This window comes from Chelonoidis abingdonii, chromosome 2 (genome assembly GCF_003597395.2).
Source record: "Chelonoidis abingdonii isolate Lonesome George chromosome 2, CheloAbing_2.0, whole genome shotgun sequence".
Taxonomy (NCBI): domain Eukaryota; kingdom Metazoa; phylum Chordata; order Testudines; family Testudinidae; genus Chelonoidis; species Chelonoidis abingdonii.
Window position 1 is genome coordinate 36726084 of NC_133770.1, and position 15598 is coordinate 36741681.

The window sequence follows — 15598 nt, forward strand, 5'->3', positions numbered from 1 at the left end:
CTGGATCCAGCTCCAGCCTGTTCTTCTCCAGCAATTCTCCCCTGGCACAGTGCTCCTCCTGGCTCCTGTCTTGGAGTGCCCTCGCTCAGCCACCCTGTCCTTCCCAGGCTTCAGGCAGGTTCTCTGCTGCTTCACCTTTGGAGGGCCTGCTTGCTGCAGCCCTTCTTTCTCTCTCCCACTCCAGAACCCCACCTGGAGTTTCCCTCCTTTCTCTCACTGCTCCCCCTCCCCTCTTAGGAAAAAGATTTAAAGGGGCCATGCTCTCTAAACCCCAAGGGTTACCCCAGTTTCTTTCAAGCATCTCTTTGGGGTGGAGAGGCCATCTCTTGAGCCAGCTGAAGACAAAATGGAGAGGCTTCCAGGGCCTTTTATGTTCTCTCTCTTGTGGGCGGAAACCCCTTTGTTCTTCTGTGCAAAATCACAGCAACAAGATGGAGTTTGTAGCCACCTGGGCAAGTCACATGTCTATGAATGATTCAGCTTTTTGCAGGCCAACGCCATTGTTCACTTTACATGTTAGTTTGAAGACTTCCAGGAAAGCTCAGATGTGGATTAGCGTCTCCCAAAGTCCATTGTCAGTTAAGTGTTTCTTGATTGGGCACTTACTGAAAATAGTCCTTTCTCAAGAAGCTGACCAAATGCTTCACTGAGGCTACTTAGAATCAAACACATCGAGATACAAGTACATAGCCAATATTCATAACTTCAAATACAAAAATGATACACACATACAGACAGCATAATCATAACCAGCAAACTACAACTTTTCCATAGACACCCCACTTGACCTCCTCTATACAAGACCTGGTTCAACCATAGGACCCTGGTTGCAACAATGATCTATACGGTCACAGTTCATGTCAATAATGTCACAATTCCCCATTCTTGCAGAGGCTTGTTTCTGATATGTAAACACTTATATAGCACTCTACATCTTCAAAGCGCTTTATGAAAATCAACTAACTATTCCGCATGCCATCCTTGGGAAGGAGGGAGGGAGATTCAATGAATATGAATGGAAACCAAACATGACTGAAGATCAGAAATTTCACTTTAATAGAAAAAATAGTTGATGAAGTGGACATGCCCTCATGCTTCTGGGCCTACGCCAGTCACTAACCAAGGGGGTAAAGGAAGAAACTTCCCCTCTGGGCAGGTTATTTCAAAGTTGTTCATTCTGCAGTTTCTTGACTCTTCCTCTGAAACATCTGGTTCTGGCCACTGCTGAGACAGGAAACTGGACAAGATGCACTTTTGGTCGGATTCAGTAGGTCAATTCCTATGTTGCGCAAATTTGGTTATGACACAATTAGAAGTTTAGGCTGACACTTTCAAAGCAACCAAGAGGATCTGGAAGCCCACATCCCATTAATTGTAATGGGACGTGGGCCTCCAAATCTCTAGGCAGTTTTAAAAATCAAAATCTCAGCCTCAGTGCTGGCTGAGTCAACCTAATTATAGATGCCATCTAAATTCAACTTCCAGCTGTGCTGTAGCCAAGTCAGGGAATATATATGTTGTTACCAGGCTCCCCAACTCCATTATAGTTGTAGCCAAGTATTTCTTAGTGCTCATCTGCTTTAATGATTTCAGCTCAGAGAACAATATCGTCAGCACAGATCGTTAACATCCTGGATGTTACTTCATGCATCCCCTTTCAGCTAAATGCTCACAGTAAACAAATAATGAACTGAAGGTGTCAGATCTCATTAAAACTAGAGATGCCCCAAAACTGAACCTCCAACCTTCATCCCTTTGAATGTCAGGGAGCTCAGTTTCACTAGGGGCCTGTTTTCCGCTTAAGGTTCAGATATGGCCAAAGTCATCCAAGAACAGCCATTCTTTTTGATATTCCAGCCCAAGATGACAGCTGAGATCATGAGATTTTCACCATTCAAAATAGTTGAAATATTGGGAGATCAGATGATTTTGTGATATTTCTACTCTATGGGGCTGAAATCTCATGAAAACACCTACCAAGTCTAGCACTTTCTAATCTACATTTATAAACTAGCTGGGTTTTGTCCTTGAACCTTAACTTCAGTCCTCAACATTAAACTGATTCAGATCTGAACACCACCTTCATGTCCTAGTGCTAAGGAAAACTAAAATGACAGAAGTGCAATATAGACAAAATTATAATTTCTCGTATAGATGCTCCCCGGGTTACACGAGATCCCACGTACGCAAATTCGCCCTTACACAAAAAGTTCCATAAGGCATAAATAAAATGTTTGAGTTGCGTAAAATATTGCATAGCATATGGAAACATAAAGTACTGTACTGTAGTTTGGTGTGCGGAGGAATACTGCAGTAGCATCTCCTACAAGGGAAGGCTTTGTGCTCTCACAGCCTCTCAGTCTCTTATTATTTCAGTGATACTCTATTTCTGTGATTTCACCCTATTATTTCATTCAAATCATGCCTGGAAAGCGACCACGTGATAGCAAGAGTGCAGGACCAGTTCATAAGCAAAAGAAGATTGATTTAGAGCAGAAAATGTTGTAATTGTTTGTTTTTAATGTTTGCACAGTATACGTTTCCAACTTACGTAAAATTCGGGTTACACAAGGCTTTCTGGAACAGAATAATCGTGTAAGTCGTAGAGCGTCTGGACTTTTGTGGCTATGTCAAGCAGCGGCATGGTGGTCAATCATTCCTCCAAGGTCAAGCGTTTCTATGTATATTCTTACCTCTTCATTTTTGTGGCAACCTAGCTACACAGATTCTGTTGGATCCACCTTAGAAAATACATGAGCTTCAGTTTAGATATCTGATTCCCCATATTTAGGGTTCCTTCTGTAGCAGTTTCCCCCGGTGTTACACTCTCAGTTGAGCACACAGAGTGATATTTAAACAAGAACATTTCATTACAATTACTGTAAGAATTGGAAAACATAGCTCCCCCAGCCCAGTGCTGACGTGTCTCCAAGAACATCAGACCTCTGCTGGAACCACACATCCTGCTCACCAGATTTGCATGTTGTTGACCTTTTTACCAGAGTCCAAATCTTAAAAAGACAAAGCAGTGGAAATGTAACTCAGTCTACATGGTGGGAAGGAACTCCGGGATTTTTTCAGGGGAGGGAATGGGAGACAAGCCCCCTCTGTGACGGGTTCAGTCACAGAGACTCCCTTTAGGCTGTCACTAGATGTGCTGGAATTACTTCTGAGTCTGTTTTCCATTGCTAGCGTGGGACTCCAGAACCCTGACTTGTTGAGCCAGACATGCTAGCCTCCTGCAACACAGACCCAAGGTTTGAACCACTCCCTCAAAACTGCAGACTTTAACCAAAAACTGCTCAGCAAGTCACCTATCTCCAGCACCCAGACCCAGCTCCCAGTGGGATCCAAACCCCAAATAAAGCCATTTTATTCTGTATAAAGCTTACACAGGGTAAGCTCATAAATTGTTTGCCCTCTATAACACTGATAGAGAGCTATGCACAGCTCTTTGCTCCCCCAGATATTAATCACTTACTCTGGGTTAATTAATAAACAAAAGTGATTTTATTAAGTTTAAAAAGTAGGATTTAAGTGATGTCAAGTAATAACAGACAGAACAAAGCAAGTTACCAAGCAAAATAAAACAAAATACGTAAGTCTAAGCCTAAAAGATTTAAGAAACTGAATACAGGCAACTCTCACCCTCAGAGATGTTCCAATAAGCTTTTTTCACAGACTAGACTCATTCTTAGTCTGGGCCCAATCCTTTCCCCAGTATAGTTCTTGTTAGTTCCAGCTCAGGTAGTAACTAGGGGATTTCTCATGGCTGGCAGCCCCTTTGTCCTGTTACACCCCCTTTTATAGCTTTGGCACAAGGTGGGAATCTTTTGTCTCTCTGGGTCCCCACCCTCCCTTCTAAATGGAAAAGCACCAGGTTTAAAATGGATTCCAGTACCAGGTGACATGGTCACATGTCCTGTGAGACCTCAAGCCTCCATTATTTCTGGCCTCACTTACAGGAACACAGGAAGGCTTACAAGTAAACAGAGCCATTTACAACCAATTGTCCTAGTCAATGGGAGCCATCAAAATTCTAAACCACCATTAATGGCCCACACTTTGCATAATTACAATAGGACCTCAGAGTAATACTTCATATTTCTAGTTTTAGATACAAGAATGATACACTCATACAACTAGGATGAACACACTCAATAGATTATAAGCTTTGTAGTGATACCTTACAAGAGACCTTCTGCATAAAGCATATTCCAGTTACATTATATTCACTCATTAGCATATTTCCATAAAACATATGAAGTGCAACATCACACCCTCCCTGAAGTTAGACGTGAAGGGAAATGCTGCAAGCACAAACACAGAATTTGCAGTAGGTGGGGGAAGCAGCAGGCCTAAATTCTACCCTAAAAGAACAACTCAGTTTTCCCTGAAGAACATTCCAATATAAACAGAGTTCTCTACATCAAGGATGGGCAAACTTTTTGGCCTGAGGGCCACATCGGGGTATGGAAATTGTATGGTGGGCCATGAATGCTCCGAAATTTGGGGATAAGAGTGTGAGAGGGGGTGATGGCTCCATCTGGGGGTGCAGGCTCTGGGGTGGGGCCAGAAATGAGGAGTGCAGGGTGTGGGATGGAGCTCCGGGTTGCGGTGCAGGGGGATGAGGGCTCTGGGGTGCGGCTGGGGATGACCGGTTTGGGGTGCAGGAGGGTGCTCCGGGCTGGGACCAGTGGTTTTAGAGGGCGAGAGGGGGATCAGGGATGTGGCAGGCTGTTGGAGTGCAGGCTCTGGAGTGGAGCTGGGGCTGAGAGGGCTCTGGGCTTGGATCGAGGGGTTCGGATGGTAGGAGGGGGACCAGGGCTGTGGCAGGAAGTTGGGGTGCCAGAGGAGCTCAGGGGTGCAGGTTCTGGGCGATGCTTACCACAACCAGCTCCCAGAAGCAAGTCCCACCTCCAGCTCTGAGGTGCGTCCAGAAAGTTCTGTACGCTGTCCCATTCGCCGGCGCCACCCCTGCAGCTCCCATTGGCGAGGAACCATGGCCAATGGGAACTGCAGGGGCAGCAACTGCAAACGGGGCAGTGCGCAGAGCCTTCTGGCCATGCCTCAATGTACTACGTAGGAGCCGGAGGGGGGGTCATGCTGGCTGCTTCCGGGGAGCCACACTGATCGGGGCAAGCCCCTGACCCCACTCCCTGGCTGGAGCACTGGAGTGGGGCAAACCCCTGACCTCACTCCCTGGCAGAAGCTGAGGACCAGATTAAATTATTTGACAGGCCAGATGTGGCCCGCGAGCCATAATTTGCCCACCTGTGCTCTACACAGAGTTCATTAGACCAGAAAGACAAGGAAGAATGACTAAACACCACATATAAGAATCCATAAAATTTCTTCCTCCTGGACATATTCTCAGTAATAATTAAAACAAACAGAAGGTATCTTCATTTTTATAACTTGTAAGGTAACTATGCCAAACTCAAAAACAAGGTAAAATGGCCATAAAAAGCTATGGACAGAGTAAAAGTAAGATAACATTTCAACAAAGGCATCTCTTTCATATTACAATTTTTTTCACCATAAACATTTTGTATTAAATGTAGGAAAGTTTCAGTAACCAACAGGTACAATTATCTGCTCTTTGAATTTTACATTTCCAAACATACATAGCTATCCATCTATCCATACAAATATACACACAAACATTCAAATTAACTAGATTCCTTGATTTATTTTAGTCTATGTATAGTGACAAGTGACTTGCTTTTCACATGTACAATGAGAGTAATGCGTCCAGAAGAAAAGTATACCATAATATGCAAAGTAAAGTGCACACCTATGTATGCCAAGTGTTTAAAAAAATGAAATGCTGCGAAGGCATCAGTTAGTTTTCAAAATTTAGAAGCAACTCCACAGAAAATAAAAAAAGCTAAATTACTAACTTGATCTAAAATACTTTACATAGACCCTGTCCTACTTTGATTGTTCTACAGCAATGCTATAGGGACCAGAGTTTTCAAAATAGTTCAGGACCAGCATTTCAAATGCTCAGCACCCACAGTTGGGTCTAGATTTTCAGTGATACTCCACATGCAATATGCTGACTCCTTTTGAAAATCTGGCCAGTCCTTTTGGCCAGTAAATGGGAGCCGAGGACATCTGAAAATCTGGCTCTCGTTATGGACATGAAGCTTTTTTGAAACGCTGGCCCTCAATTAATACATTGTAATACCACAAACTAATTTTTTTCTCTTCATTTACAGAATAAGCCTATAATACCTGTCAGGTTTTGTACTGAGGAAATTTTGTATTCCGTCATTTAGCGAGCAAATGGTAAAAGAAATATATTTTTCAACGCGTCGTTACCGAACGCCCATAGAACAACAAGAGCCTAACAAGATAAATGGAGCATGTTTTGCATAGCCATAAGTGTTCATTTGCATTCCTGGCATCTAAGGCCCAATCCTGCAAATCCTTTCACAGGAAAGTTAATGCGTATTCCATCTGTGAAGAACTTGCAGGACTGGCCCTTGTGGATTTTAATGCCATTTTTCAAATGTACTTTTTATGCCTGAGTTTTTATTAATCATAATTAAAGAAGAAAGCATGCAAATTACAGGCCTTATTTTCCCTTTGTTCAACATAGAGAACTCCTATTGACATCAACAGCAAATTGGATAGTTTTTTTGTTTGTTTGCTTTTTATACACACAGACCCTGTAAATTTAATTCACTTTTACTATATTGTGAAAAGCACATCACATTAACTATGGTTTACTGGCATGCTTAGTCCTAACTCTTTGTTGTTTAAACAAATCACTCTGTATAGAGATTTGTATGCCAATCTTCACCAAAGGAAAAAAATGTTTAGATTGGAAACTAATTAAGATAGAAGCATTCAACAGAGTACAAATGCTAATAAGAACTTAACTGTAAAGACATAACATTAACATTAAGGGAATAAATATACGAGATGAGCATTCAGGAGCCAGAGAAAAATCAAAGAATGATTTGAGAACACAGGAGGGGCTAGTAACAGCATTTATGGACTGAGCAGCTATACTGGAGAAAAATGTCAAACAAATGTGTTGTGTTTGATATGATGGGTTTGCAAGTGAAGTAAGAATGCTGCCAGGAAGAAAACTGCTTTTAAAAAATAATAAAATTAAATAATTAGAAATTATCTACCTCAAGAACCAGCCAAAGTTGGTCTCCATTCTTCACATCTTTCTTGTAGTACATTCCATAGAACTTGACTACGTTGGGATGATCAGAGAGAGCTTTCAAAATGTTGTACTCGGCTTCAATTTCTTCATCAATATCCTAGTGCCACATATCACAAAAATAAATAGCAGTCAGCAAACCCAAGGACATATGAAAATTGACACATAGTGGGCAGTCTATTCAAACTTTATCTAAAGATAAAACAAAGTCAAATGAAATATTAGTGCATCCTTTACAACACTGTAAAACATATACTTAGTTCTGTTCAGTCAAAATACCCTATTTAATATATTTAACCATACAGAATTAAGACTAAAGTCATCTTTGGCTTACACGGTCTTCTGTCAATTTGACTCCAACAGAATTATGGGGGAGAAGAAACTGCCGTAGTTCCAGGTGGTCACAACATCCTCACAACATTTTGCATGAAGCTGGCAGAAATCCAAGGGTGGGCAGTACTGACTGTAACTTCCAGAAAAACTGCTATTGAGTCCCTGGGAGAACTTGCAGATTTTCTTGTCTGGTACCACCATGAGGCACAACAGACAGTATTCCTACAACCTGCCCTCCCTTCAGTTGTGAATCCCTTCTCTGGGGCTAAGAGCCAGGTTCTGGAAGGTATAATCTGGATTCACCTCCCTCTCTCTGTGCCAGCAGGTGTGAGTCCAGCCCCAATATATTAGCAGCCTTTGCTAAACAAGGCATTTGCTTAGAAGGAAAAGTTACTAAAATATGACAGCATCAAGGTTGCATGAAATAATTTACTAGACAGCTCTGCTGAATCTCACTGACAAATATTGTCTCAGTCTTTCCTTGTGCTCCTCCATCTCTCTATTGGTGTCTACCTGTTGTCTCTTGCCTTACACTTCGATCTTTAGATTCTACTCCAAAGAGTAACAGTCTTTGCTCTCTGCTTTTACACTGGCTAGCAATATGCCACTCTAACCCATGATCAGGGCTCCTGGATGCTACTGCAATACAAATAATAATCAATAACAATAAGTTAATTAAATGCATTGAAAAACATTTAATACCTTTTGAAACCTTACCACCCACCTAGGGGTAATTTTGCAAATGTTGTCCATATCAACATCCAAGTACTGCGATAGGCAAAGAGACTGAAAATGACAAATATGCCACTTTCTGGTTAAAGTTGACCTTTCTTGGTTTAATTTCAGTTTCAGTATTCAGCTCTCCCCAAGCTCTTATACTCCAAAGAGTACTAAATAATTTAGCTAGCATTCACCAAAGGCACCAGCAGAGTTCACCTCTCTTGATGGTGGGTCCTGAGTGCTCCCTTAATGTGGAGTCAGAATTGTTACTGTTACTCTGTTCACACCCCTCTCCTTGACAGAGTAAAAAATGGGGAGAAGGGAGCCCTAGAAAAATATCATTGCTGTTGAGTCCTCCATCTCTGCAAATGCATGTGGCAAGACCCCACTGCTTCTTTTTTGGGTCTCACTGAACCTCTTTATACTTTTGAAGAAAGTTTCATATTGTTTGGAGTTTCTGCAACAGTGCACCCAGGGATCTCCATACCGGATGACGCCCCAGGACACATGAGAGTTTTCCAGTACTCAGAGAAGGGTGCTACTGGGCTCTGCTGCAGTCGAGGTATGAAGGTATTTCATCTGCACTTGGGGACATGGGGATCTCAGCAACAGCCACTCTGGTCACATGTAAGATACATCGATACTAGTGCGCTTCTCTAGTTAGTTGTGCATATACTGCTACTGTGGGTACCCCATATCTGCACTGTGTCCTCATATATTGTGCTTGGTATGGGTATATACTGTGCACAAGTGTGTACCCATGTTCACACCATCCCTTTTCAGTATGTGACAATAGCTCTACCATTTCTGGGGCAGTATCCCAGAGTCCTGTGTATCGCAGGAGACACTCTGGGAACCACCTTGCTGGACAATGCTGGTAATATATGCTACCTTCACACATTTGGCAATCGCAGCTTCTGCTCAGTCTCCTTCCTGCCCAACTTCATGGAAGACATGGAGAAAGTCCATGAGGATGTGGATCTACTCCTTCTGCTACTCACAGGACAAATGTCCAAGTGATGCAGTACTGGATACTGGACAGAATCCATCCAGAAATACGTGGGTCTCTGAAGCCAGGTGACCAAGAATATGAGCGAAAATCCATTGAAGTGCCATGGAACAGGTGTCTTCAATGCTGTGATTGCAATAGTATGGCCATGGGTGGACTGCCGCTTCTGGTCCTGAAGAACCAGCATGGCGTGGTGTGATCACATCATCTTGAAAACCTCAGATGATGATCAGTGGCTGCAGAACTTCAGAATGAGGAAGCAAATCTTCACAGAGTTGTTTGAACAGCTTGCAGTAACCCTCCAGTTCCAGACCACTCAATTTCAGACATCAATACCAGTGCAAAAGCTGGTGGCTATCTCCCTTTGGAGCGGGCAATACCTGCCAGCTGTGGGTCAGAAGTCTGCTGTCAGGGTGGTGGCTGTACAGGTTTGCCAAGCTATATCTGCTCTCATCTATACACTGGTGGTTGCAATAACCCAAGTCCATGAAATTATAGCTAGATTTCAGAGGATGGGGTTTTCCAACTGTGCAAGAGCCATCAATGGAGCTCACAGTCAAATACTTTGCTCATTGAAAGGAGCGAGTGAATATGTGAACTGAAAAAGCGTCACTTATTCTCCTAGGCTTAGGGGACCAAAGGGGCTGGTTAATGAACATGAACGCTGGACACATTGGAAAGCTCCATGAGACCTGGGTGCTCAGGAGATTGACGTTTACTGTGGGGGGGTGGGAAAGAAGGACTTTATTCCCCAGAAACAATGTGTTTCTGTATAGTGTTATTTTGGGGGACCCCACATACCCATTGAACTTGGCTCATGAAGCCTTATCCTGACATTGCTGGCCCAAGAAAGGGGGAATTCAACCATAGACTGTAGAGTGGTGGCTGAGTATGTGTTTGGGTAGCTAAAAGTCTGTTGGTGATGCTTGTGGACCCGCATGGATGCTGTCATAAACAGATAAGAAAAGTTAATAGCACAGAAGTACTTTATATCTCTTTGACTGTAAAGGGTTAACAAGTTCAGTAAGCCTGGCTGTCACCTGACCAGAGGACCAATCAGGAGACAGGATACTTTCAAATCTTGAGAGAGGGAAGGTTCTGTGTGTGCTGTTAGTTTTTGGTGTTTGTTTGCTCTGGGGGCTCAGAGGACCAGAACGTGCAACCAGGTTTTTCCAATCTCCCTGATACAGGCTCTTATAAGTTCAAAAATAGTGAAGTACTAGATAGATAAAGCAGTTAGCTTATGTTTGTTTCTTTTTGCAAATTGCAATTTGGCTGGAAGGAGTTTAATTGTGTATTGCTGAAGGAGTCAGATTTGTATTTTTGCTGAAAGGATTTTAATTGTGATTGAATACTTAGGCTGGGAGAGTATTCCCAGTGCCTATAGCTAAAAAAACCCTGTACATTGCCATTTTTAAATTACAAAGATAATTTACTAGTTTTTCTCTCTTTAATTAAAAGTTTCTTGTTTAAGAACCTGATTGTTTTTTTTATTCTGGTGAGACCCCAGGGACTGGGTCTGGATTCACCAGGGAAATTGTTGGGAGAGAAAGGAGGGAAGGGGGACGAGAAAGGCTATTTCTCTCTGTGGTCAGAGTTCTGTCTCTCTTCAGGGAGGTCTGGGAGGGAAGAGAGAAGGAGGGAGGAGGTGAATTGCCGTCTCTGTTTGTATTCAAGGAGTTTGAATACGTGACTTCCAGGGTAACCCAGGGAGGGAGCCTGGGAGAGGCAACGGGTGCGAGGAAAGGGTATTACTTTCCTGTGTTAAGATCCAGAGGGTCTGTTGTCTTGGGGTTCCCCGGGCAAAGGTTTTGGGGGGGACCAGGCTGTTACCAGGCACGAATCCGGGTGGTGGCAGCGCTACAGGTTCTAAGCTGGTAATTAAGCTTAGAGGAATTCATGCTGGTACCCCATCTTTTGGACGCTAAGGTTCAGAGTGGGGAATTGTACCATGACAGATGCCAATAAGGCAAACATGGTCCTCGGTATATGTGAAACTAAATGTGAATACTTCAGAGTGGGCCCAAGATCTGGTTATCAAAGCCTTGACAGGCAGCTGGATGCCACCTATTTTCACACTACTCCTGGTTCCCAGCAGGAAGGGGAAATTTGTGATTCTATTTGCTTGCACGTCATGGAACATCTAAGAGAGGTTTTGGAAGGCGCTTGACACATAATCTATCAATGTTCTCTAAACCAGTGCAAACAGCATGTAAGAGCTGTTATACATGAATACTCCTATGCTTGCAAGTGGTGACTGTTTGTTGAGGGTGGGGATGAGGGGTCAGCGTTATCTATCTTTATTCTTAACTTTGTTTGGGTTTCCTTTGTTTGTATTGTTTATTAAATCATTTACAAAACCAGACATTTACCTAATCTTCATTGGGTTTTCCATGATTCTTCTGAAAGACATCAGTTGCTTCAGAACTTAGTTCACTGTTGTCATCCCTGTTTGTATTTTTAATTAGGAACATTTTTTTTTTTAGGAGGGATTTGGGATGGGGTGTACCAACCCCACACTCGTAAGGTGAGGGGAATCTCCTGTGTGGGGTTTGGAGGCTGAACACAGAGTGGGGTATAGGGATTGGCTTCGATTTATTGTCCCCCATAGCATGAGCTGGGGGGTTCCACTGCAAGGAGTTTTGGGTACCAGTAGGAGATAATGTGCTAGCTGTCCACCATGCTTCTTCTCATAATAGGTGTATGTGTGTTTGATCCACCACCTCACCAACAGGCTGGGCAGCAGCTGGAGGAGGAGGAGAAGGTGGTGCTTGTTCCCAGAGATGTGCTGCAGCGATGGTGGCAGGCAGAGCCCGGAAGCATTCTGCCACCAGCTGTACTAGGGCCTGCATGATCCCATTACCCTTGGGCATGCTCCTACACCCTGTGCTGTCTCCCCATTTGCAGGAAATGATTCATGGTTGCCTCTTCCTGCCTAAGAGTCCTATCCTCCCGTGGCCTAAGGAAATCAAGTTGGCATTGACTAAAGAAGTCAGGAACAATCAAAAAGTCTCCAAGGGTCCTTCTCCATTCACTCTGTTCTATCTGAGTGCTGCTCCTGCCCTCCCAGAGGAATGAGCTCTCTAGTAACAGGTAAGATCCCAGCGAGTCAAAGACAAGGGGTGCATTATGAGACCCTACACCCCATATTCCTCCTAGAGATATTGTTATGATATGGACTTTGTAGCTGGAGGCAAGCCCAATTCAAAGAGAGAGGAGGGCATAGTGCCTACTATTGAAAAGACTGTTCTGGCTGTGGGCACCTGATACTGGACTCCATGATTAAATTTAGTACTTTTCCCCTGACCGGGGTGGGAATCACACTAGACGACAAATATGGCAGGAATCCTTTATAACCTATTTAAGGCAGTGGAGTGACATTCTTCACTGAATCCCTGCCCAGGGTGACTGCTGTAAACATCTAAGAAACAGAGACAAGGGAGGGTGGCGGGGAGAAGGACTGAGCCCAGGCTAGAAGGGTGTCTAGCCTGTGAATGAAATATCTGAAGTTTTAAGTTGCAGGTCAGTGCAGCTGGCCTTTAAGAATCTCTGCAATCTGCCTAAAACAACATTAGAGTGAGAAATTACTACTTGTCACCAGTTTCTTTGGTATCTTAAGCTTAGATTGCATGTTTGTTTTACTTGCTAAGTAATCAACTTTGTTCTGTTAGCTAACCCTCAGATCACTTAAAAATCTCTCTTTTGTATTTAATAAACTTGTTTTTGTTTTCTCTAAAAACAGTTTGTGTAATTCATAACAGAGGGGTAGAGGCAGGCAAGAAGCGGTGCATGTCTTCTTCCACATTGAGGGAGGGGGCAAATTTCAAATGAGCTGACGTATAGCTCTCTGTGCAGCGCAAGATGATACAATTAGGGATTTACACTCCAGAGGGGGTGTGCACTTGAGTGCTGGGCAATTCCTTAGCTGAGCTTTCCCATATAGAGCTGATCTCACCATCTGTGTAAAATTGCAGCTGGGTGTGTCCCCACCTATGTTGGGCATCTAGTGTTCTATCATTTTAATAGCTCTCAGAGCCATACAACACTGATATTATGTTTGAATTGATTATTGATCAATTTGATTTGATTATTATTATTATGTTATGGTGTATCTTTGCTGTCCATACATTGTTGAGTTTTAGTGAATGCCTTTCCTATCCTTGATGGCACAAAGTCTCTACTGGCTAGTATCGTGCTACCCATGCCAAACAACAAACTACAGTGTTAGACTATAGCCCGATTTCATACCATTTTCCAGGCTGAACCATTCTGTTGTCTGGCTGTTCATCCTTACAGCGCAGTTTGCATCATTGTACGTAACGTCCATGACTTTAGCAGGAAGTCGATAAGACTGAAGAATAGTATGTCTACGCATGCTGTCAAATGCCTTTTGAAAAACAATTAAATGAAGTTGATAAGGGGAAGCTGAAGCGTTCTATACATTTTTCTATGATGGTTCTTAGTGTGAATATCTGATCTATGCAGGGCCTGAATCCAGCCTGTTTTTCTCCAAGCTTTGCATCCACTGCTCTTTCATTCTTTATAATATCACAACACAGAAGACTTCCCCTACAATGGTAAGAAGTCACACTACTGTCCAATTGTTAAAGTCAGTAAGATCACCCTTTTTTGGATATTCTGACAAATTTTTCATGGTCCAGGGGAGTCTTTTTTTCCAGACTTCATTGAACAGTTCTGCCAGTTTCATTAGGGTGGTAGCATCAAGTGCTGTTAGCATTTCTGCTGTGATTTGATCGTCTCCCACCATTTGGGTGTTTTTCAGCTTCTTGACTGCAGTGTGTACTTCTGACATCTCTATTAGACCACTGTTGGTATCAAGTTGATTTGGTTCATGTTTCATTGAAAACTAGTGTTGAGGTAGGGCTGGTCTGTTGAGGACTTCTTTGAAATGTTCTGCCCATCTGTTATTCTGTTCTACTTAAGCTGTAAGCATTTTTCCATCTATACTTTTCATTGGCTGATTTCCTGTTCTGAAGTTTCAGTTACTTGGTAAATGACTAACTTCCTATCATAGCAGCAGCTTCAGCTGCTAGGCTTTCAACATCTGTTTTTATCTTCTCATGCTTTTCACAATTTTGTCTGCTTTCTTGTATTCCTCCTTTGCTCTTTCACCCAATAGTCAAATGATCTTAGTATTCAGAAGTTTTCCTGACAGTACTTTTCCTTCCTCAATTTGATGCCACATCTCTTGGCTTATCCAATTCTTGCTGTGTCTAAGACTACGTCTACACCACAGACCTTATAGTGGTGCAGCTGTAAGGTCTCCCATCTAGCTGCTCTATGCAGGTGGGAGAGAGCTCTCCCAGTGGCATAATTAAACCACCCTGAATGAGTGGCAACAGCTATGTCAGCAGAAGAGCAAATCCTGCCGACATAGTGCTGTCCGCACTGGTGCATTTTTTGGTGAAACTTATGTCTGTCAGGGGTGTGGTTTTTTGACAACCATTGACCAACAAGAGTTTTGCCAACAAAAGTGCTAATATAAACAAAGCCTAAATCTGTGTTGATAGCCAACAGTGACTGCTGCAACTTGTAACATGTTGCGTCTGAGCATTGCCCATTTCTCTTTAGGTCCAGTCTCACTTTCTTCTGCCTCTGGCATTGACTAGATCTGTTTCTTAGTTCGAGCCGGAATTTCTCACAGTACTCTTTTGTTCTCAGTTCTGTACTGTTGACTCTCTTGGCCACTTTTTATTTAAGGCTGATCTTTTCCCATTTTAATTTCAGTTTGGCAATACAAAGATTGTGATCATTGCTGACATCTGCTGCTCAATATGCCCTTGCGTCTTGGACAGATGACCAGTATCTCGAGCTGATGCAGACTGATCATGTTTATCTTTAGGAGGGAACAGGGTGTGACAGTTTTAGTAACTTCCTTCAATATTGTGCACATTTAACTATTTTAAGAGTTCATTATATTAAACATGCAAATCTTTAGATTATTGTGAGAAGATATGGAACTTCTTTAAAAGGAAGGGAGGATGAATGCAACCACTGGGAAGTACTGTGAACGCCAAAAGACTATGCTGAACAATTGGGCAGAGACCAACTCTCTTTTGGAACAATGTGTGTGAAGCAGAATTCCTACGAAATACTTAGGAGGACGGGACTGCAAACTCTGGCCTATGGATTCAGCCTTTGAAGCTTCACCCTGAGCTTTTGTCTGCTGATCACCTTTAAACACTTCAAAGACAAACTTGCAGGCTGCCACCTGCCCCCACCCCCACGCCGCCCTTCCCCAGCATCTATCGTGCCCCCCCCAAGTTTTAGTCAGGGGTATATAGCAAAAGTCATGGACAGGTCCTGGGCCGTGAATTTTTTTTTTTTTTTTT

General features: G+C 42.9%; 1 protein-coding gene across 1 annotated transcript in view; it reads right to left on the reverse strand.

The window, feature by feature from the left end:
* The window catches only part of LOC116828172 (myosin-IIIa-like), a 109006-nt gene that overhangs the window by 74194 nt on the left and 19214 nt on the right, over nucleotides 1-15598 (reverse strand). Inside the window, exon 2 of the mRNA XM_075063381.1 lies at nucleotides 7149-7283. Coding sequence (XP_074919482.1) covers nucleotides 7149-7283 — 135 coding nt within the window. The remainder of the gene's footprint in view (nucleotides 1-7148; nucleotides 7284-15598) is intronic.